Below are 25,010 nucleotides of genomic sequence, written 5' to 3'. Positions count from 1 at the left end.
AATGGGAAAGGAAGCTGAGACGGAGCCTGTTACATGGCAACATTTACAGTTAAGTGACTGTGTTCATTCTGAATTTTAATGTGGCTACATGCGAACATGTGCATTAAATATTTAGTGTAAGAGCAACATCTGGGAGTTCTGCTGGCTGGATGCTGGAGATATGATATGATGTGAAGATTCATTCTGTTTGAAGGTCCACAGCATCTTTGTTCACACCTCTTGATATGTTTTCTTATCATGGTTCATTTCATTAGTGCCGAGCAGGAAATTGTGGAGATACTGCTCCTTCAAATTACCTATAATTTTATTCATTTGGATCTCTACCTGAGAGGCAAAAGCAGAGCACTGCAAACTGAGAAATGTTATCTGTGAGCTTTACCTTGAATACTCTGGGCCTTTGCAGGGCTTTTTTCCTGAAGGGAATGATCGGACCTCGGGACCATGGTCCAACTTCCTCTTCATCTGAGGAAAAAAAAAGAAAAGAAAAATATGAGAAACCAACACTGCAGTAGCCTGACGTTCAAGTCCAATACAATTTGTCTGGAGGGGCCTTTTCTGGCATCAACCTTCTTTTCTCCACTGCTCACTAACTTTCTTCAAGAGAGTTACTTTATTTTTTGTCACAGAATGAGAAAACTCATGAAAAGCAAACCTTAGAAAGGACACAGGTCATAAAAGTTTTAAAAAACAGTAGAGGAAGCAGAAAATTGCTTTCACAAGTTACAGACATTGTTAACACTGTGTCTGAAATTCTGCATATTAAATAGAGATAGCACACTCTTGCAGCAGCTTTATGCAAATAAGGAAATTAAACTTTAATGGTTAGGCTCGAGATTCAATTTATGAACATGTTTCATTACAAAGCAGCGAGGTATCTGTAGATGAAGCAGCTCAACATTATGAGATAGTCCGATACAAAGCAGGTGCTTGTTGAACAAGGCTGTGCTTTGTTTTGATTATTTTCCGTGTTTGAGACACATGACAAGCGCACACTGATCCTGGGGCAACCAGACGCTGTTATAATACCCAGAGGCAATCACACATTCACACCCGAAACTCCAGGAGAAACACAGCGTGTTCATGCACACACAATAACCACAAAGTGTTCAGGGAGGGTGCAGAGAGCATTCTTTGGCATTGAAGTTGGACTCACATTGATACTTGAGAAAGAAAAACAGAGTGAGTCGGTTCTTTATCTCTCTCTATCACCTGCATGTGCACACAACACCCCAGTCCCTGTTACCACCTACCCTACCGCGCAAACAAAGAAGCCTGTGTAACGGCCACGGCGAGGCAATTTTCTTCATCCAGTGCCTGCCACTCTCTCTGGCACAGCCTCGCAGCACACATGCAAGCCATCACCATTTATCTTCTCTGCTCCGTGGTCATCAAGCTAACTAAAGAACTGTGTTTTTAAGTGTCTGGCCAAAATTGAATATACAATATGGAGGTCTGGCCTAGCCTTGTTTTGTGGTTTATTTTATACGTTCCATGTTTAGGTGAAAGCTTAACAGGATTTGGTCAAGGTCTTACAGTCTAAAGCAAAAGAAACAAAAGCCCAGTTTTCTCTCTGGGCACTGTGCGAGTATGACCAACGAGGCTATTGTTTTTTGTTTTTTAAACCAAAAAAATAAACATCATATTGCAGATGAATGATTCATTCCTGCACAGAAGGATGTGGTCTGGTTTTCACATTCATTTCTGGTAAATACGATCTGTAAGCACTTTCTGTTTAAAGGGTTTAAGGTTGTTTTTCCAAAACTAAATCAAGAGTTTAAAGACAGAAAATGCCATGTGAAGTATATACATAAAGCTCTGTAAGACAAACTGTAATATGTGAGTTTGGGCAAGAAAAACAAATTTATGTTAAACTTTCTCTACACCGGAGTCCAGCCGGTTGAGCTGCAAATCACAACCTGCAGTGCAGATTTATGCAGATCCCTCCTCATCTTCCCTCCAACTGTTGTATAAACAAAAACAGTTTGTTAAAAACCAGAAACCACATCCAAAGTTAACTTTTTCCCCTCCATTTAGAAGCAAACAAAGCTTTTTGTTGCTCTTGGGTTTGCTGCTATAGAACTGTATGCTACAGAAGAAAACACTAGTTGACGTTTGACTCCACACTGTCTGCCATCACAGTGGCATGATTACATGTCTGTCCTCAAGATGTGTGCTCTTTGTTTATCACTATAATTTAGCCCAGTGTGTGTGTGTTTGAGGTGTACATTAAAAGGAAACAAGCATGCAATACACTGAAACAATGATGCACATACAGAAAGGAACTGTGAAGTTCACCATGATGAACAGACATGAGCAACAGCTGCACCCATGCTTTGGTATCAATAGAATTGAGTTTGAAATGAATCAATGCACCAAAACATCACAGAAGCCAGAGTGTTTTTCAGGCATGTGCACATGACAAGCATACCAGCTTGTGCTGCAGGTTCATGTGGCCCTTAGACTTTATTCTGAAGTCTGACCAATGATTTGTGACCTTTTCCACACAAGTCAGCTCCTGTGTGAAGCTGCAGAGAGGATCAAGTGAAGAGCTATAAAAATCTGGAATAATTCATGCTTGGAAAAGGCACTTGGAGATTAAATCTAAGTGGCATACGGCATGCAAATGGTTTCAGAAGCGATGCAGATTGTACTTGTCTGCATTTGTGAGTGAAATCTTGTCTCATTGCTAAGAAAAATAACAGGCAGGGTTTACAGGGTATTCCAGCTTAAGATCACGCTTTTAAACTCAACTGCCTTGTTCTTAAAGCAGTGATCTCACTGCATTGGCAGTTCAGTAGCCAAGGAGAGCCTGGGTGTGTGTATGCATGCATTGGGTGTGTGTCAGAAAAGCAAGGGGGTTCTCTGGCTAGCTTTGAGCGTGTGCGTATGTAAGAAAAACCTCAAGCTAAATGGGGGTGGGAAAAACAAAACACAGCGTGTAACCAGCGTCTTCTTGTGTTTCAGCCTGGGAAAAGGTAACTAGAGAAAGCAGTGTTTGTAAATCACTGCTAATCAGTCCTCCCTCCCTCGCTCCCTCCTTCCTCTTGGCTTTCCCCTTTCTCTATCTGTCCAAAAGCACGACAGATGGAGACACAGAGAGTTAATGATATTTTAAAGACAGCAATCACTCTTACATAATGTGTTGATTCATTCCAGCGCAGACTACATCCTGCAGCATCAGTCACTTAAAAAATCTTTCCTCATAAATCAAACACTGTTCCCAACTAGCCGTGAGACAGTTTCCTCGCGTCAATCAGCGCCGCAGGAGATGCAGAGACGCACACGAGTTTTGGAATTGATAAGGACACGAATTGAAATGAAACCAGAAAATGAGTCTTTAAAAAAGGATCAGTCTTAATGTGTCAGTTTCTGTCAGGTCAGTCATAGACAGGCATGAAAATATTCCAGCTCCAGGGGCTGACTTCAAAACCCTGATATCACCACATGGACGGAGAATACAAATGAGTCACTGCTCAATTCAATAAACCATTGCCCATTGATTAAGAATGACATTTTCATTCAGTCATAAGGGTAACTTAAGTATAACCTTCAACACCACACAGGCAAAGTGCGCACACCTGCACACAAGACACCCACTGTGAGAGCACAATTCTGAATGAAAATCCCATTTGTTTACATTGCATCCTCTGTCTGTCTTGTTTGTACTCTGCATCTCTGGCTAAGGGAGCATCATTACATGGCTGCCATCCAGTATAATACACCCGACATCCTTGAGGATATTCTACCTCGTGCAGTCTGACACAGTGACCCATTATCTGCGGATGAAGCCCGAGGCGAGCGCACAATGTCAGGGGATAGGCGACTCCAACAGGCAGCAAAAGCAGAAAGAGCAGACTGATCGTATGTGAGCATCTCCAACAGTCACTTCAGTAAGTGCAAGATAAACCGCTGCTGCATAATGTGGGATCATAATTACCCTGCAAACTGGGAAGGGTTGCATGAGGAAACTAGATTTTTTTTTCTCCTGAAATCAAAATGACTGATCAATGTGGAAGTCTGTATGTATTCAGATACAGGAGAGAGGGAGAGCAGCCATATGTGGCGTATATGTAATAGATGGGGCATATTATGTGGAAGGGAGGACCATGTTAGATGCACAGGTGCAGAGAGCAAAAGCCAAAGCAAAGGGACAACATAGAAATTCAGTGGCATATAATACGCAAAAACGATGCATATGTGCATCAATCATTGCAAAATTCAAAACCAATTCATCCACTCGGAGCTTTAAGGTAATTTACATGCACATATAACCCTTGCCCTGGATGTTAGGGTTTGATTTACAAAGCTGAAGTTGCTTTGAATGAAAAAAATATGCCGAATCACGTCGTGATTCCTCCAACGTTTAAGGCAGCGCCAAGAAAACATATAGGCCCCGGCAATTAAAGCGGCGTCTCCGGGGGTCTGCTACGCCGCTGTTTATCCTCCGCAGTGGCCGCACAATCTGCCGTCAGAGGCGCGTCGGAGATAATGAGGACGACGATGCGAGTCAAATATGAAATAACCAGGCACGAGCATGTGTCTTGCATTTCCGTTGGATTCATACTCACTTTGTAGAAAATCATCTTTAAAGTGCCGTAGAACCCCATCCTTGTAATCCGGTGTGTTTCCCTTTTTCCTCTTCAGTGACAATCGGTGAAGTCCAAACGTGTGCGCGCGACGGGGAGATGGCTCTGACGGTGTGAGGGCAGCGTACTCTCAGGTAAATCCGTCTCTGATGTGAGCATGCTCGGGCACGTCACCGCACTAGCGTGCATGCAGTAAGTCCTCCCGGAGAGGGCATTAAAAATCAAAAAGAGGGGTAAAGGTTGTGCAATGTTACGCCGATCAGTGGGTGAACAATGCGATGCGACGATCCCGGAGGCGTGTGCGCCGCCGACCAGCCTCACTGAGCAAGGAGTGAGCATATGAGGGAGGAAGAGGGTGACACTCGGCAGAAAAAGGGGAGGAGAGGAGGAGGAGGAGAGCGTCAGAGCGCAGAGCAGTGCCCTCTTCCTCTTCACAGGCTGCACGACGGCTCCTCCAAAAGGATCTGATTACAGCCTCCCCGGTGGAGAAGGGAGGAATGGTGCAGTCCAGCGTTCAACACTGTGGGCAGAGCATCCTCTGAGAGCAGGAGACCGAGGACATATGCGGAGCAGCAGAGCACAGAGACTGGAAGGTTCAGGCGTTTGTCCTCTAGCATGAAAATTTGGATCCCACTTGTTGAGGAACCGGCACACCTATTTCGTCTGCACCTCATCCACGTCCTCCCTCCCTTTTTGTTTTAACACGAGAAACATCTTTGTTTTAAAATCACCTTTAGAAGGCACACTTGCCCTTTTGGTAAAACAGTACTGTAAGATATGTAGAGATGAGATAGACATATGGGCCTATATTCACTCAAGCGCTGAGTTAAGAGTAGATTTTGACTACTGAATGCATGCAAATGTCTTTTATTAACTACTTTAAATAACATACAGTTAATGCTACTTTTAGGTGGGAAATGAGAGGTCATACTTTAATTTTCAGACACTAGAATATTAGAGTAATATAGAAACGTAAGATCTACCGGCAGGACCTATTTATTGCAACTACGAGGAAGTCTTTTGTTCGTGTTTTGATTAATCTCTTTCTCTACAAGAAGTATGTAAATGAAAAAAAAGAAACTACCCCAAAGTTTTATCACAGATTGCCTCACACATCCTGTTTCGTTCGACCATCTGTCCAGAGCTCTCGAGTATTTTGTAAACTATTAAACAAGACAAAGAAATGCAGCAAAAAAAGTAGGAACAAGGGAATGTCTCACACATTTTTCAAGAAAAAAAATCCCCAAACCAAAAGAATTCTCTGATTTTAGGTGATCAACTGCCTTATTTGTCAGCTTCATAACAAAATCTGGTATTAGAGGTTTAACACAATAAAAAAATAGTAACATTTCACACCCTCTTAACCAACAATAACAGAGCAGCTAAGAAGTATGTATCAACAATCCAATGGTAAATTATTATCACTGCTAGTTCCAGTGTGCATCATGACTTCATTGCACTCAAATCATTTTTTTTTTTAACATCACTCAAACAAATCACAAAGCAGATAAGGGCACTCCATTCTAATCCATTATAGGACACTGTGAATGGATCCACATCAAGCTTCACCTGCTTGTTTAAACACAGACAACAGACCAAGATTTGCATTTCAGAATGGCAGGTAATAGGGATGATTGCAGCTGCCCAACTAACAACCCAGGGCAACCCTGATGGATTCACAGGTGCTATCACAGCAATCAAAATTGCAACCTCAAGACGGCAGCTTTAGTTCAGAAACACATAAACACTTCCTATTCCAACACACTTTGAGTTGTGGCGCAAAATGCATTTATTATATTATCTTATTTTATAATTATCTTGTTTAGCCACACAGGAAAAACACACACCAAGCTTTTTGTTTGATTAATTTGGACAAATTGAGAATAGATAATATCAAACAGTGTCCCTGGCCAACTCTGTTATATCACTGTGCTGCTAGAGAGCAAAGTGAGCCATTATAATGACCACTTCTTTGAAGTTTTAATTTAATTTTCAGCATGAGTATATGCTGCATCTTCTTCCTAATGCAAAATTGTTTTAGAAATCCAGCTCACATCATTTAGGACTACAGCATTAGTTTCAACAGAACTTTCAAGTTTGCTCGACCTCACAAGACATCCGTATTAGATCATGGACACAGGAAACACAATGAAGGGTCGTGGGAAGCTTCTACTTACAGGTGATGGAGCATCAGAATCTGGCAGCTTTCCAGACACTCCCAACCTACACCTGTAATTACTAAGTGGCCTGACACAGGAGGGGAATGTCGGGCTTGTTTCTTAAAAAGGAAACTTGGCAAGAAACTTCAGGTACCAACCTACCTCAGTCTAAAACACTCAAGCACTGTGATAAGGCAGCACAATTAATAACACCCTCTCTGTTAGGATGTTAACAGGCACATTAAAGACAATACCAATGACTATTGGAACTAACATTAATGTAAATTTCAGTTTAACTTTTTTTTGTTTATTTTTCACACAAAGCATGGTATGTTTAATGAGATGATAGGAGACATCAGACAACCTGAAATAAGCTGATGTGAATTTAGAACCCACTTTGAGGTTGGCTAGCTACACACCTGAAGACAGACAGTGAGTGTGAAAATATAGTAAACAAAGCCCTTAAAGTGATACACCGGGATGGAACAAGTTGGGTCCTATCACAAGGTTTAGGGCAGAAATTACCCCTACAGCAGTGTTTTTGTGCAGCAGAAGCCCAGGGCACTCGCACCAAAGACCTCCTCCCTGCTCCTCTGCCGGTTTCCTATGCATTCAGACGGGGCCAACTTTTACTTGACCAAAAACAGAACCAAGAACCAAAGAACTAGAGCCTTATTTAGCAGTGTTTTTGTGTGAAAGTAACGCGCTGAAAATTCTCTAAATAAAGCGTGAATGCAGACCCATATCAGAGTTTTTCGGTGGGAGTCCGTTTATTTGTGTTTTTGGTCAAGTAAAAAATTGGCCCCGGCAGACATCCCAGAGTATCACTTTAAGGTCATTACTTATCCAGGGTCCAGGGACCCCACATGTAACCATGGTCACAACATGAGCTCAGCTGTAAGCAGCCTGTAGCATGTCGATGCTTACTGGTGCTAGACCCAATGTTCCCTGCAAGCTGAGGAGAAGGAGGCAAGCAAGACGTACTGGTGCAATGGTGTGAGCTAGGGAGGGACTTTTGCTTCAAATAATCGTTCTTGGGAATGTAAGATCTATCTTGATCTAATCTATCAGTAATATGGACAAACTAGCTGTTCTAACCCAGCACCAAAGGGAATATTGGCACATTCACCATTTGGAGGCAGACAGGAGAAAAGGGAGCAAGACTGAACCAACTGGTGCTTATGTATTTCTGTATATTCCCCCATTGTGGGACAAAAAAGGATTATCTTACCTTCATCTTATTTTACCATATCACATATATCATATTTCTGAATGGCACTGTTGCCGATTTGATTTTTGAACCACTTTAGCCAACTTTTAAAGTTGATTAAAAAAACAATATTGTGACCAGATTTAGTTGATGTAAGCAAGAGATACAAATTCTGACCAAATTAGACGGGTGTAAAAGGCTAATCTTCAATTTTAGCCAGACTTTAGCTCTATCAAATAACCACAAGGAAAACCCTTCAAAGGATTGGACATGTGGGTGCACCAGACACAGCGGGCTGATCTTTGTGTGTGTTTAAGGTGGCCCTTCTGAGACAGGCCCTCTCCTCGCTCTCAGCCGGCTCAACCTTTACACAGCACATTGGAATGCTAGGCATGCGAGAGGAGCTGCACTGTGGCCTTTGAATGGGCCATGGCCTCCTTTGTCGCTCTCCTTCTGCTGGTTGGTAAAGCATTAACAGACAGCCTTCCCCCTTCGTCCTCTGATGCTGACCTCCCGCTTATCAACTCCCCCTCAAAAAATCTCCTGGTCAGAAAAGATATAATCCATTTTTAAACATCCTGTTCAATAAGAAAAAAAACCTCAAGTAACTGCTCCATCCGACACCAGCAGCTCTTCTCTTCTACTGCCATATTTGAACAGCAGAGGATGTTCAAAAATACACTCATTACATCGTGGCGCAGCAGATAGCTTGTGGGGAAATGCAAATACTGTCACATTTGACTTTGCACAAATAATAGGCAACATCAACGCCAAGGATCCCACAGTGACTCAACAGATATATTCTTTCAGTCTGCAGATAAATTCAGCATCCCGAAAGTATGAAAATGCAAGGATATTTGCTGGAAGGAAGAATGGATGTCTGCTGCATATATTAGTCTCCTCTGCATGTTTTCCATTGATCACTGTTTTAATTAACAAGCTAACAAGCTATGAAGACGTAAATATGGCACCTTTAGTTCAAAGACTGGTATTTCAATCCAGTAACAAAGAAAGCAATCAGGAGGTTAAACAATTGTGAAAATAGAAGGATGGCTTTGGCTCTAAATGGATGATACTTGAAGAGGTATTTACTGTCGAACACCTGTCTATCAGAATTAAAGTGCGACAAGACTACTATTCCTTACTGAGAGATGTTGGTGAAAAGGAGCAACACCACTGCAGCAAAGAAGCTTCTCTGGGCAAATGTTTAATATGAGGTGGTGAACTTGAAAGGGGCGAATACTTCCTGGGCAGTGATGCATCACTAAAACGAGACCCATGTCATTGTGTGATTGTCCTCTCTGTGGAAAAAAAATGAGAAGTAGGGGGGTCTCCTCCCTCAATAGATTTTTTTTCAGAAATGGAGAAGAGTGAGCCTCATTCCAGGCTGGACAGATGCAAGGCGTGTGGGGGAGGTTTGATAAATAAGGAAACCATGGATCATGGCATTCTGTGGAGGACAATAATAGCATCATCTGCATGGAATCAAATTAACATATCCTACAGCCACCCACGCGACTGAAACATTCAAGTTTGTAGGGGTCAGGTCAAAAAAGAAATTAAAAGAGGAGCCTCTGCTATCTCCCTTGTGACAACAATGAAGTTCATGGATTATAAATAAAGAAAGGAGGTCCTTATTTGCAATTATTGGCAATTATTTAGGAAGTGGAGACTGGAGCAGATGCAACGTTTTGTGAGGCATACAAGTAGAGGAGGCTTGGGAAAATTATAATAGGCACTGGTATAGGCAATAAAAAATGACAAAATGTACAAAAGCTTCTACAATAGGTGCAAAAATGGAAACTAAAGAGCCAATGGCAAGAGCTGTTCCTTTGAATTCATGCAAAAGGACTCAGTGGGTGAGGTCGCAAAAAGAACATTTTTTAGCTTACTAACATCGAGTAGATGCTTTTTTAATCATTAAATGAGTGCTCAAGTCTCACTTTTTGAAAAAAAAAAACAACTTAATACTAGCATCTTAAACCAATAATTTGAATTTCAAGCTGGCTGAAAACAAAAGTCTAGTGGCGTGATTTGATTTCAATCACAAATGTTCATTTTCTCTTACATTTGCTCAAGCAATAAGCAGGAAAGTGAAAATTGTAAGAGTTCGGAAAGTTGTGAGCTCATGCAATTGTGCATTTTAACTAAAATCTGGGTTTATAAAACACAGGGTTGTCCATAAACGCACAAAAATGGACTCCTCCCCCTCTTATACAGAAGCTTCTACGATACCAAAGATGATTCTCTGCTGAACCTGTAGTGTAACTACAATGTCTCTCCTGCCTCCTTATTTAGCAATGTGTTCTATTAAAACTGACCACAGAACCCCCAGCCGGGCAATAAAGGACCAAGATGCTGATTTCCCAAAGGAGAAGAAGTCAGTCTGGAGTGAGTGCTTAGGAAAGCGGATATTGACTCTGTGGTCTCAATATGGACACTGAAGTGAGGATCACTGCACAGAGACAGCCAAAACTAAGATCCCCTCTCAGAGCTTGAATTAACAATTAACGATTCGATTAACAAATGTGTTTTGCAAGGCAAAGTGGATCTATAGTCATGCAAACTTATATTTTTTAGGTCTTTGGTACGTGTCAAAATCTCAAACAATGTCATCATAGCTCCAATGTAAACATGGCTACACACCTCTGATTGGCTTAAATCTTATATTTGAAAAACTTCTGTATGCAAATTTTTCAGCATTCACCTGAGGACTGAGGAGTACAATAAGTTTGTTCTACCAAACTTTACTTCTCCGTAGCAGGAACTTTTATGCAACACAGAATTTGTCCTTTTAATCCAGTTTGGAAATACTCTAGAGGTGGTGATCAAGATGGACACTGCATCACAAGGACACCTTCAAAGGTGTTTAATTTGGTGCTCTAGAAGTAATGAAATCCAAGCAATCAATGGCTGAACTTGTGTCTCTTTGCATTTTAAAGATTTAGATGAAGCTCTCAATCGTTAGGTTGTCCTATCACAACCATCCGGCCAAGGTGCCAGAGTGTTCCGAGCTGAGCTTAGAAGCATTAAAACTTGCATAAAATCCATAAAATTGTTGCTGAAAACTTGGATTGGTCTGCAAGTGACTTCTCTTGATTGCATCACCCTTATCATTTGAAGGAAAAGTCCTCTTGGGTCATGCTTATTTTTCATTGGCCAAAGTTACAAGTTAGTCATAGCAAACTTTGCAAGAATATCCATGTGATGACAACCTTCTTTTGATGGATCAAAGATAGACAGATGATGGAAAAAAAAAGACAAGATGGGAAAACCCCACTCTATCATAAATAGGAGAAAATAACTGACAAAGCAGGTGAAGTTAAGAGACTGGCAGCAGTAGTAAAACTCCATGTACCAATGTTAAGTTAATGTCAAGTGTAGAAAAGTTTCAGGAATTAAAAACATAGACCTTAGGATACAAAATGTGAACAAGGCAAAGTAAACATGGAGTCATGGCTTTCGAAAAGTTCTGGCCCTGTAGAGGAAGAGCTACGAACTTGGATTTTTTTCTCAATCAAGAAACTTTTCCAGTATACCATGCAAAAACTAGCTAGAGAGGAGGTTATATGTCACATTGTACAGGAGAATTTTTACCATTGAGGAATTAACATTTTTCACCATTTCAAATCCTTCTTCAATGACAGGTCTATCTCGTTCTTGCATTCGGATGCAGCCTGAGCCGCTGAGCTGTCATCCCTCATTCAGAACTGAAAGAGGGTTATGGAAATGTGTGTGATGAGCCAGGTGAAATTTGGCCAGGGCTGGCGTAAACATTTACACAGAACCAAATAAACCTCTTTAATCATCCAGAATTACCACTCTGCATCCCAGATGAAGCCGAGTGAGCCAGATTGTGCCTGCTGGGTGTTAGCTGTCGTTCACAGATCTCTGAATATGCTGAAATACCATGTGGGGGACATCGTGACAGTGACTTGGTCTCATGCCTTGACCTGAACTCACTACAGAAACACGCACGTAACACTTCCTCCTGTATTAAATCCTCCCTGTGTGATACTGATCTCATCTGGAACACCGCATACCCATGCTACTCTTTATCTCTCCAACAAAGCAGAAAATTTGCATGTTTGCTGTTCCAGATAAAGAGTTTTCAAAAGAAAACATGCCTGAGTTCCCCCTGAGCCAAGATTTTCCCTTAATCTGGGTGGATCATAGATCAGCGGATGTGATTTAACACAGTCTGTTGGGTGCCATAAAATAAAAAAATATATCAATCAGTCACCCTTCTTCAGATCATTAACTGCAGTTTTTATCAGCCATGTAAATAGCATAGCTTCAGAAAAGGTGGCGTAGGTTTATCTGGTCATGCACTGTAACACTGGCTGGAATCAGAGCCCTTTGCTTTGTGTCGAGGTGCTGCTCATATTGTCAGGATTCTAACTTGCATCCTTTACATGTCAGCAAATGTTATTAAAAAAACAGGGTTTGACAAACATCATAACTGCTAAATAACCCTTTAGCATTGTTAGCATACTGGCATAAATCAAAGGGCTATCTGCACAAAGCCTTATGCTAGATAATCTATAGCATGCTAACTCTTGCTTTACACTTACAGAGCTGCTTAGTAATCATAAAGAAACATATGTTAATTCACATACTGCATCACCTCTAAGAGAAACCTCTCAAAGGTGTGCAAGAACAGTTCACACTCATTAACAAAGCATCTCATTTATCTAAGCTCATGGTGTAATGAAAGAGGGGCTCTGCATTTAAAAATAGTTCAAAGATGTTTGCTAGTGGCGCTACTAATAATACTAAAATGCACTATCAATGAGACTCCTTTGCTGGAATCTGAGGAAGTATGGAGGCTATGCAGTTCAAGGGAAATGGTGCCATCTGTCTTAGCGATATTCTTCAAAAAGTTCCCTTGAAGAAAAAAGCAACTAAAGGAAAAAACAGTGAGGTACAAAACAGCAAAGACTTAAGGTCGGTACCCTCCTCACTGGAAAGATAAATGGAGGGAAACTTTAACAACTCGTAGAATGACAAAGTTCAGGAAGCAGGAGGACAGGGGGAGAAGTGATCAGAGAAGGTTGAGGAAGCAATTTTCTCTACAGGATGAGGCATTGTTGCCGTTTTCTGTAGATTAAACCAAGGTGTATCCAACTGACAGGTTATCTTGAATAATGAGGTAATCTGTAACAAATCCAGGTGAAACATCTTACTCAGCTGAGTTGCTGAGTTAAAACACAGCGCTTGTGTTTTCCACCATACCCCTGATAGCCAGGTTAAGTAAAAACGTGACATGAATGGGCAATAATAAAGCTTGATAAGAGCTTTAAACAAAAGTCTCATTTTAACAAAAATCCATTTTCCACAAAGTGAGGGGCACATCTGATCTTGTTTGGATGCATCCACTGACTCTGTTTTAAAGGCCAAGGCTCTTGTCTGAAGTGTCTGAGATTATTATTATCACTGCCTGCAGAGTGGCTGATGTGAACTTCTTACAGACTGACTTGACTGCCATTAAGTCCCATGCAAGTCCCGAGTGAGACAAGTATCATGAGTTTTTTGAAACAGAGATCAAGAAGGTGGCACATAAAAGCTCATACATACTTGCATTGCAGCGTTTGTTGGTGAAGATGAATGATGCAACGGAGCAGCAATGCAACAGTGAATGAGACTGTGGACATGACCAGATTTTATTTCATGGGAGAAACAAAAAAGCCTGACCACAGGCTGAAATTAATATGAAAATTTTTCAGTAATAGATATACAACATAAAGTAAAATGTGCATCAATACTTAACAAATTAGTTTTATGGATTTCAATAAATATTGACCGAGGAGCAGTTTGTGGTCTTCACCTACCTCTGATGGAAACTTCTGTCTGTTTGGCAGCTAATTGTTCGACCTTCATCAGCTAATGACAACTGTCAGGTTATACTGTTAACACATTCTTTAAAATATCAGATGAAAGGCTATTTGAAGATTCAGTTACATTTATTTGAAAGGACATGATGATAGAGAAGAAAATAACTGAAGAGCTGGATTATTTAATAATGTCATCATCAGTTTTGAAAAGCATCTGTTACAATGCTTTTCCACACAATCTACCTCAACGAAAATCTTTCTGAAATAGTCTTAAAAAATCTTGTCTTCTCCATCGTATTTTAAAACCCTGAAAAAGGAATGTTACAATTGCACTCGATGGCTGAGTATATTTCTAAGTACTGACTTCTATTGTTGCCTTCACAGTTTAGTAAAGAGGTTTACAAGGATTCAGAAATGGCAACTGAATGTTTTGTGTCACTCTGCATTAACAAATACCACAGACTCTGAGCAACACTGTGCACAGTGAACACAAAAGACGTGGAGCTGTTTCTTAACCAAACGGCCTAAGGCAAAATGAAAAATGCTGGCGGAGAAAGAATCCAACAGAATATGATCATAAATAAAGTAATGAAATGCTTCATGAAGTGTGTTGTGCTGCAGGATTAACAATGTCCAATCCCTCATACAGGTAGATCTGAGGATCAAGCAGCCCGTTTGGCTGAGTTATTGTGTGTTAATGAGAAAACTAATCTAAGCTGGAATTTTTATAAAATGGGAGTAGAGAGTGGACATCCTCACTGTTCTGAAGACAAGCCCTTCTGCAACACAGAGAGGGCACAACCCCGAGCAAACGGAGGCAGTCTTTAGAGAGCAGGGTTAGATGGATGATAGTGAAGTCGGGGAAGATGCTTCTCCCAAGGCTACATGGAATGACCGGGGTCAAGGGTCATAAATGTTTCATTTCAGGGAGGGCAGGAGAGCAGTGAACCTTGGTCAGCTCGTAACCATGTTTGTTCCACTGCCTCACACACACACACACACAAAGACACACATACTTGATTATACTGGAAATACTGTCCACAGGAGATTTACAGGAGGCATTCAAACAGATATCTATTGAGTAGTTTTTTGCAATTATCAGGATTAATGTCATGAATAAACAAAAGTTTAAGAATGCATAAGATGGAGCACTGTTTTATTAAACTGAACATGTACTAACAAGGTCTGGAATATGAGGACCCACCACATTTTTCCTCATGCTCCAAAAACAGTTAAGTAATTTAAAAAACCTGAAGTTTAAAGGGGAGAGGGCTGAGGGAAAGATCAATTTGGAGGCTGATGTTGAAGTTGGTGGCCATATGTCGATTAAATCTAAAGGTGGCAATGTGTCGGGCTGTGAGGAAAGGCAGCATGGGGCCTCTCAGGAGTTACATCCCATGCTGGGCTACACAGAGACAGATGGGGGGCAAAGGAAAAACAGATGCTGTTAAGGAAGCCTTGAATAGCTAGATGTGATTTCTTTTTTATACAAAAAGAGAGAATTACAGTGGATAGAATATACTGTCTTGATAACTTACAGCATAGTACTGTATTGTATGGTGTTTTTTTGTATCATGTTATTGTATCATATGTTGACTCTTACTGTACCGTTGTGCTTTGTGTCATTATATATTCGAAAGGAATCATGTGGCATTTTAACATTTATTATCATGCCTTATATCATATCATTTTCAAGGGATAACCTCTGGTTTTACAGATTAAGGTGATATGTCTATACCAGAAACACCAATCCTTCGAGTGTCCACTTGAGGCTGGATGCGGAAGAAACCACATACACACAGATTTGAGTAAGTTGATCTTAGAGTGAAAAATAAATAAATAAATAAGTAAAAAAGATAATAGTCCAGTAAAAACGTTTTTCATGCTGGTGGGCACATCTGCAGCAACAAATAAAGAGGCCAAAAATATGCATGAACTCCACCTCGCGGCCTCATGCTAGGTCGACTCAATGTTATGCTGAGTCAGCATTTCTTATGCTGCGACTTTCAATGATAGCCTTCAAAACTTCCCTTAGAAACATCCACATTTACAATTACATTACATTACAAAGTCTATGGTTATATCATCTGGTATCAGATCCATTCATAACAATAAGAGTTTTATAAGAAAAACGCTGCTGATATTTAGTTTATTTGGCTTAACCGGAGAAAGGGCTTTCACTGGTTATGTGCCAGTGATCGACAGAGTTCGACTCTGACTCAGCTGCAGTCTTTCCCTGGTCTGTGCCTCCAACTCATACAGCTTTTGACATGCACTCAGAGAGCACTCCTACACACCCAACCACACACAAGACATAACTCTGTAACTTCCTTCAGATAATGAATAAGGCAAGTAGAGTGTACAGGGTCATTTGTTAAAGCACCTTTAGGAGTTGGAGTTTGAGTTCTGTTTCTTGTGTGTAGTGCTTTATGCCATGCATAATAGATACAAGGATCCCCTGAGAGCTTCAGAAGAGAAGGAATACTATGCAGTCATACAGCGAGCAGCAGAGAGCACATCTCAGGCATGATATTGATATACTGCAGCAGAAAGTCTGTGGGCAGTTTTTTTGCCAGCATTATGGAGGTTTTATATAGTTTCATATATTATCAGACAGATATTGTCTGACATTCTTTATTAAAAAAGAGTCACAGTCGTGTCTAACAATACTTTCTACACCCCAATGGTTTCTGTGAGCTGAATATTGTTTTCAAGTATTACAAAAAATACAGAAAACAAGATATCAATCTTTTTTCTAAAGCAAGGGCAGCAAGTTGCAAAACAATACAAAAGGTTAAAAAGTGAGTCCCTTACATCATAGTGCAATATGTCTCTGTCAGGGTTATTAATTTTTTTAATAACTATCATTTAAGGCCAAAATACTTTGAGACATTTTATTCACAACTTATTTAAAAGGATGAAATGTGCAGTGAACAACACATTTCCCAAATCCACACAAAATTCAGTCATCCTGTAAGTACTTTCAGTTTATGGGCACGAGTGTTGGTTTACTAAAACATTAGGGTTGAAATGGTTTATTAAAAAAAATCCAAACTGTTTGGTTTTCCTCACTCGGTTCTGGGTGTGTGAGTGCTTTATTCAGTTGGTGTTTTTCTTTTTTCTTCATTTGCAACTCAGTTTGGAGTGAGTGTGAGGCTCCGATCATAAGCATATGCACAACGCAGGGTGAAGGGGGACAGCGGAACAGTTGTGGGGAGGTGTGTGTGCTGTTTACATGAAGAGCAGAGAAGACAGAGTTAAAGGGTGTACCTGTGGCATTTTGTCGTTCTGCTGTCACAGAGCACTTGAGATTGTGAGCTCTGATGACAGCGGTAAGAAGGTGGGAGATAAAACCGTGACTGAATGTTGCCAACTCCAAGACTTTGTTACTACATTTAATGACTTTTTAGACCTCTCTGGCAACTTTTTTAAAGGCAACAACTCTTGCGACTTTTCTGGAGTTAGAGGAATCTGTTGTTAAAGCGTGTTTTGATCTCCTCAATGGGCAGTCTGTGCTATCGTGAGCCTCTGCCCTATCTAAACACAGAGACACTCGCAGCAGATGAAATCACGTGCGTGTCACTTATGCCTGTGGCCAGCCCAGATAAAATGGGAGGGTTAATATTTTGACATTAAAAGAAAAAGAAAAACAAAAAACAAAAACACCTAGAATTGACAGAAGAAAGTTAATTTGTAGTTTTAAACATATTTATGATGTTTTCTGGGACGGCCAATAGGATTTTTCCAACTGAGGAGTTGGCATGTTGAAAGTAGCAATGTTTCACTCAGCTTTAATGATGCTTTAAATGGGAAACAGCCTCATTCTATTAATGGTTTTTCGTGAACTTTGCATGATATGATTGATTAAAAGTAGTCTGTCAATGGTTAAATTATTAGGGTATATGGTAATCTAGGGTGTTAAAAATAACAACCGAACCTAACCAAAAACCATGACCACAAAATCTTGACAGGAACCAACCCATGTTTAGGAACCAACCTATCGCACATGTGTGACAATTTAACAAAGAGGTCAAACCATAACATGTTAAATCATGCAATTTTTCACCTTGTGCTGGGAGATGTATTGTTGGTACAAGCTGTCAGTTGTCCAGCTTTATTCTACAAAACTTGTCACTCATCTTGATGAGCTGTCGACATTGAAATGACAGAACCTGGGGGCCCATAACAAGCAAGTACACAGATACTGCGGGCATTAAAGCAGCAGATGGCAAAAGTGAAAGTAAAATGCTCTCAAGTTTTAAATGGTGCAGAGACTCTCAGGGACAATCTGGGACTTCTTCCACTAAAAGTGAATATTACTTTTTGTCTTAAAAGGGTGACAAGAAATGTTTTTGTCTCTTTTGGATGATGTCAAAAAGAGATGACAGCTTAAAACTGACTGGAGGACCGGGAGTGTTGTAAAATAATCAAACCTAAAGAGCTGAAATCAGAGTATTTAAGTGTTTTCTTTGATGAATAAATGAAAAAGAATATATTTTTATTTCAAAAAGTAAAAAAAAAAAACAATCAGTTCATCAAGATTTTTAGAACATAACACTGTGCCACCACAAAAGGAAACCAGCATTCTGTGCATCCACTCCTTTTCCAGGAATTTTAGTTAACTTCCCATCACAGAGCCGACACGGCCAACTGGCCAGTCAATGAAATGAGCACAAGAGTGGAGAAAAGAAGTCAGGCTGGAACAACTTCCCAAAAATAGACTTCCCTGAGCACACACTGTCACACTGACAGCATGGCAGACTTTAATGTTTCCAACTAAACCACATAGTCGACTTCAGGGGATGTTTGGCCTGCATTTCTTAAAAAGGGACACAACTGTGAGGTCATAGCAGCTCTGAGACAGGAAGTCAGAGTTTACTGAACCAGCTCAGAAGTACCAAAGTAGGTTTTTCAATGATCGACAGCATCCTTACAGTGCTTTAAGTCATCACTGGAGCAAACATCTGAGAGGATGATGTTAAAACATGAGGCATATCTTTGTTGATTATAGAGATTCATATCTTCTAAAACTGACAAAGAGTTGCATTTGTTGTGTTTCTCTAACAGTCTGTGGAGCCCCAGTTTAACTCACCTGAAGGTCAAAGTTAAATGGTATCAACACTATTCAGCCACTGTCTATTTCTCAGTCTTTTTTTCATGACCTTTGAGTCAAGTATGAGCTGAAATTCAAGATTTCAAGTGCCAGGCCAGTCAAAAGAAGGCAGCTGCTTAAAGGTGATAAACCTGACATGTCTCAGTGTTTTGCTCTCTATTTCTCTGACATAATCTTTCAGGGAGGTCCTTCAGAAAAGTGTTGGGTTGCTTTATTTGACCTTTTTAAAATCAATAAGTGCCATTATTGAAGCTTTTAACACAAAAAGGAATCACAGAAATTGAGTAGTTTTGATCCACTCCCAAGAAAAACTTGGACCCACAACACAAAATTCCTTGTTTCAACCTTTCCTGAATTTCTCTACTTGACTTTAGATGCCTGTTAGTTCTGACTGCAACTTTCCTTTTTTTAAAAAAACAGGTCATTAATATTTCATTTCTCATCAGAAAGGCTAAATTTTTTGAAACTACATGTAATTGTGAACTGTTTGGGGGTTAGTTTTTAGACAAAAAAATAGCAGTGGGTTGGTGTGCTTTATTTATGTTTGAGTAAAATACTTTTTACTTTTTCCTGTTCAATATTACAAAAAAACACATTAACATCTGTCATAGTGAGGTACAGTGGTGGTGTTGTATGGAAGTGAACTGCACAGAGGAAAATGGAAAAGTTTAGTTCATGCAAGTCTGAGATGCTTGTTAAATGGAAACATGTTTGTTTTTCTTAAAATAAATGCATGAAACATCACACCGATAAAAAGGTCATGTATAATGCAGCTCATACAGGGTATTTCACTCAGGGTTCCTTCTAGTTTCCTGCACTCTGACTTCTGCTTCTCCACGGCACACTTTCAGCAGATCAATATTCCTAACAGGTCAAAAAGCTATCATTTAGCAAACCCTCCATCAGCCCAATTCATGCAGAGGAGGCGGAGCTCACCATACCAATTCAGCCTTGACCCTATAGATGACCTGTGAATTTCACAATACACAGCCTACAATAGCTGCCATGCGCCCGGTGGTTTAATCCCCACAGCCCATCTGCTGCAGCCACTGCCTGTTAGCTGAATCTGAGGGAGAGGAGGAGAGGAGAGGAGAGGAGAGGAGAGGGAGTGCCCGACTCCCCTCTGAAGCTCTGGGTGTCTGTCTCACTACATCCTGGGGGACAGCTGTATGTTAATGTGCACGAGAGGCCGGGGACAGCAGACACTGAACAAGGAGCCCCTTCTCAGTGGGCAGCCAGAGGCATGAACTTGGCAGATTAGAGATTCAGGAAACAAATAAGGCTCCATCACAGACGGGCATCCGAAATCAACAACAACAACCTACCAGCTCACAAACAAGGCTGCCAAGAGGAAATATCTCAAAGTACTCTAGTGATGAGACTGAAGAACTCTGCCTGCCATCTTGTGGTTTTCCTCAGTTGAGAAAGGAAAAAAATTAGCTGTAACCAGGATAGAAAACGCCACACAGAAAATTGTCTAATATTCATCTATCCTCATGAGTTTTCAGTGAAAAAAAGGAATAGTAGAGTTGAGACTGTCAGAGTTTTCAGGTTAGTGCTATTTTCCCTCTCATAAAACATTAACGTGGTGGTCAGTGACAGATTCTTCATTCAGTATCTCTCAGGTAGAAACAGAAAAAACGCCTCTGCTCAGAGAAAATCCAATCAATGATTCAAGGCCAGACAAGTTGCAGATCCATCTTGACGTGGTGATGACGAAGGACAGGCGGGGGGGCTTGGGCAGGAGTAGAGGACCCCGTTACGAGCACCCCACTCCCTCTCTCTCTCTCTCTCTCTCTGTAAACTGTTGCCTGGCAACAGGATTCATTCTCGCTGGCCTCCAGGCTGCAGTGTGCTGCCTCTGGCCCCATCCAGGGATAAGGCTCTTGCTTTCTATTAGAGTCAAGCTCGTTCTGGCACTGGATGCAGTGGTTACCATTCAGGGATGAATTCTGCAGGGGCTGCTAATGAAGGCTTCAATTTCACAGGAATGGAGGTCAATTTTGTCCCAAAATGTGACACAAATTCATAAAGCAGAGCTGGGCATGTACCAGGAATTTCTTGCCAGCAGTATTATGACAATTTGTTACCACCTCACTCAGCTTACAACACCATGAACATCAGGCTACATCCCCAACAGCCTGGGAACAATCAGCTCTAAAGGAAACAGCCCAACCTCTAGAGTTTCTCTATTTCCCTTCTGTATTGGTCATGCCATCTGTCTCTGATGCACTCAGTGACGACGTGGCTTAATTGTTATTCAGGGGAGAAACGCTTAAAACGAATGGATTGTTACCACGCAAGCGGACAGTCTCTGAAACAGCCATATCATTTGTGTTCGTCCTGTGTGTAAAAGACCTCAAATACATGAGGATAGGACACATGAATGCATTGCCCAGTGGTGAATCCTTTCCTCTGAATGAAAGATCAAAAAAATAACAGACGTTGACAGAGTAAGAGACAGAAGGTGTAGAAGGGAAGACGTGCTCCCCATTGGGTCTTGGGCAGATATTCAAATTTCAGGCTTGCGGTAGGATTTATTAACAACATGCATCAATAATTCCTCGACATGCAGTCTGCACTTTACCTGACATTTACATACTCTGAAGCACAGGCAATCTTACCCAAAGACTGTTGTTTTTCATTAGGAAAGGCGCTGAGCCACTAAGAAATGCAAATGTGAATACACCTGACAATAAATAAACCAAAGCAACAAAGTTATTTTTGTGACAGAAATTGCTGGGAGCAACTATCTGCCGCTCCTGGTTTCTAATTAGACTTAGCATAAAAGGGATGAGGGCTCTTCCTCCTCTTAAGTAGAAGTCAAACACTTCCACTAAAAAGTCCAAAGCATCTTTGAAGCCACTTTTGAAGTTAGTGACAGACATCCTGAAGACAGGAACCTTAGACATCAGGACTCTCAATTACTGCACTCCTGAACCAAACTGCGCTCTCTAAAGTTTACATGCTGGGAGTAACTTCTCATATAACAAGATAGGCAGAATAGAATCCACTTTTTCTTTAGGGGTAAAATCAGTGCAAACCACTGCGCTCAAGAAGAGTTTATCTGAGACTGCTTCCTGCCTTCAGCAGACTAAGTTGGAAAAATCACAAAAATATCTCCCACATTCACAATCTTTTCAGATCAAGTTTCCCTCTGCTGCTCTCTCTGGACAGTGTTTCCTTTTGCTGGAGTCAAGAGATAACACAAGAAGAGTTTTAAAGACTCAAAGTTAGAAAGATATCTACTTAAATTTATCAAACTCAGTCGAGTGAACAGTACTCATACTTTTGCCATGATAAACCTGGGTGTATTTTGAAATACGAGGCCAGTAGTTTGATCTACTGTAACGTCTACTAAATCTGTTTTTCTATGGTTGCACTTAGAGACAATCAACACAGGAGGAGTTAATTCAGCAAGAGAAAAACAAGGAGCAACCTGTGGTACTGAAAAATGAAGACAATAATGGAGCAAAAACTGCAGTTCCTTGGGGGCCCTCTTGAGTCTGGCTCTAAAAGTTGACCCCATTGACAGTAGGGATGGGTACCGAAATTCATGAACAGAGACATGAACACAGGATTTCAAGGTTACATATTGAAGAATAAATATGTTAAATTGATAACTTTGAGATTTTATTATTTAACAAATTTATATTTTTATCTCATAAACACACAAAAGTACAAAAAATTGGTACCGCTGAGTGCCATTTGCCAGGTATCAGGCATCAGTACAGTATTGTATCAAATGTGAAAGGTATAATTGACACCCATGTTTAAATACCAATTTCTACGAGAGAAATAAACCTGCCTAAAGCCTGTTGATAAAAACAGCTTTAAAAGCACAATAATGAATATTTTTATAACTAAACAGTTTTAATGTTATCAAAGCAAAAAATTGTACATGTTGAGGCAGCATGTCCAATAAAACTGTGATGTCCCATAATGGCTAATGTCTCTGAAATTGCATCTGTTTTCACAGTCAATGAGCAAAACAAGTTCAACCTCTGGAACCTTTCAGTCTAATTCACTACATCTTGGGCTGCAAGTGCTGATTACTATTCATTATTTTAGAAAGTGCAGGAATAAATCAATTAAAGTAATCATCTCTTATTAAATTTTATGAAAAATTTGGTTCTGAGTAACTTCGTGATGCCGAAAAAGCATCAAGAAAATGGAAAAGGCTAAGATTTTCCATTTATCTATTTATTTTATTATCCATTAATTCCCTGTTACCTTATCATGCTGGAAACTGTGGGAGTGCAAAGTCAGTCCAAGCTGAAATTTGGTGGGAGGCAGGGTATACTCTGGACACATTTCCAGTCAATTATACGGATGATACGCAGTACAGTGACAAACAACTTACAACACTTAAAACTACACACAAATTCAAATTGCTAATTAATCTAATGAGCATGACTTTAACTGTTGCAGATGCCAGGGACCTAGAGAGGACTGCACAGAAAGGCCCCTGTCCATCAGAGGAAATAAACTAGTTAGCTTCTTGTTGTGAGGCAAAGGTTTTAACTACTGCATCAGCATGCAGCTGTAAAACTATTAACATGGAGATATGTGGCAGCCAGACACATCCTGCCACATTTTACAAAAAAATGTTCTCTTGTTTGTCTTTTAGGTTATATTTAGAATCTGATATGTAAACATATGGTAATGTGAGCACTCGTGATTCAGAGGTTATCCAGGTTTCTGTTGCCGTTGTGGCAGTATGTGTGTATAAATCTTAAACATGCCCAGAGGTGTCTGCAGTTCCTGCCAACACTGAGCTCTCTTCACAGTTCGGGATGTTCCCTGGGAAATTTATGGCTGTCTGGACTCTGCAGCACTGCTGGATGTGTGTGTCTTTATCTGATCTCCACTGACACTGCATAAAGTGCTACTTAACCAATCCTCCACAGTTCTAATGCGTGGACTCCACAATCAATATGCGTCACATGTTTGTCTGATCTGTTTTTGTGATGTGCTGAGATGCAATAGATAGTTATACCTAAGTTTTCAACAGTTTCTCTTCTTCTAATGAATAAAAGGTGCCACGTTTATCCTACTTTATGACTTTGTATTATCTGTGGTATAAAAACACACACTGTGAAATTGAATCTCTTGTGTGACTGCCTTCCAGAAATGGTTTAACAACATAAAATGCTATTAAACCCTGGCAGTACAAGAGGCTGTAAAGAATCTCCAAGTATTAAAGCATGAATTTATTTCTAAGAGATGTGACACCAAAGTAGCCTGTAATATAAAAGCGTGACGACACCGGACTCTGATGGGTTTAAATTAAAGAGTTTTTTTGCCAAAAGTATCCTGACATGGCATAAAAAAGGAGGTCAGCTCTTTGCTAGCAGAATCTCCTCTTCCTTGTATTGGTGAGAAAGAGAAAGTGAACTGGGTAGCGGGCGCTGACTTGGCAGGTGCATCTACAGCTGGCTAGGGGGATGGTGCTGCATCACAACCTGGCCACAAGGCTCTCTGGCAGGCCCCGCGGGTCCCGCTCTCCCACGCTCATCACAAATTAAAGAGAGCAGTCGTTTCAAATCAGCACTTTCTCTTACCCACTGTAGCATGCTGATGGTGTACGGAGGTGTGAGAGAGGCCCTGAGAAGATCAGAGGAGATGAAGCGTGAAGTGCACATGTGGGTGCTGTGAGCCCGGAGCAACTCCACCACATCCAGGGTGACTTCATCTCCACTGACTGCGTGAACTCTACTGAGTTTGTTCAATTTAATATGCATGAAAACTTCTCTTGAGAAGTTTGCAATGTAAGTTTAGTGGTTGAAGAGGCCAAGATCATTTAACATCCTTCTGCGGTCCAGGAATTCACAAAAAACCTACTGGCTGCAACTAAAAGACTTAGTACAAGAGGGGATTATCTTGGAGAATGAGAGTATGCTAAAGTTGTTTGCTTCATCTAATCCTGTGAAGTGATTATTTCCCAAAAGTTGTTCATTCCTGTTTAAATAAGTGCTACAAATTGGCAGTTCACATCATTTTTAATCCACCAGTAGTTATGACAGGGCTCTCATACAGTCTGATTATGAACACTGGTTTTGTAAGGCTCAGGGTGAGGTTTCTACAACATGAGCTGGAGTGCAGATG

General features: G+C 40.6%; 1 protein-coding gene across 1 annotated transcript in view; it reads right to left on the bottom strand.

The window, feature by feature from the left end:
- fbxw7 (F-box and WD repeat domain containing 7) overlaps nt 1–25,010 on the bottom strand; it is a 133,346-nt gene that overhangs the window by 24,006 nt on the left and 84,330 nt on the right. The window contains exon 6 of the mRNA XM_074693750.1: nt 380–462. Within this exon, the coding sequence (XP_074549851.1) occupies nt 380–462 (83 nt within the window). The remainder of the gene's footprint in view (nt 1–379; nt 463–25,010) is intronic.

Source organism: Halichoeres trimaculatus, unplaced genomic scaffold (genome assembly GCF_033239565.1).
Source record: "Halichoeres trimaculatus isolate MK-OKI-2021-1 unplaced genomic scaffold, fHalTri1.1 fHalTri1_scaffold_2, whole genome shotgun sequence".
NCBI lineage: Eukaryota > Metazoa > Chordata > Actinopteri > Labriformes > Labridae > Halichoeres > Halichoeres trimaculatus.
Note: the sequence above shows the minus strand (reverse complement) of the source record. Positions and strands in the feature narration are given on the sequence as shown.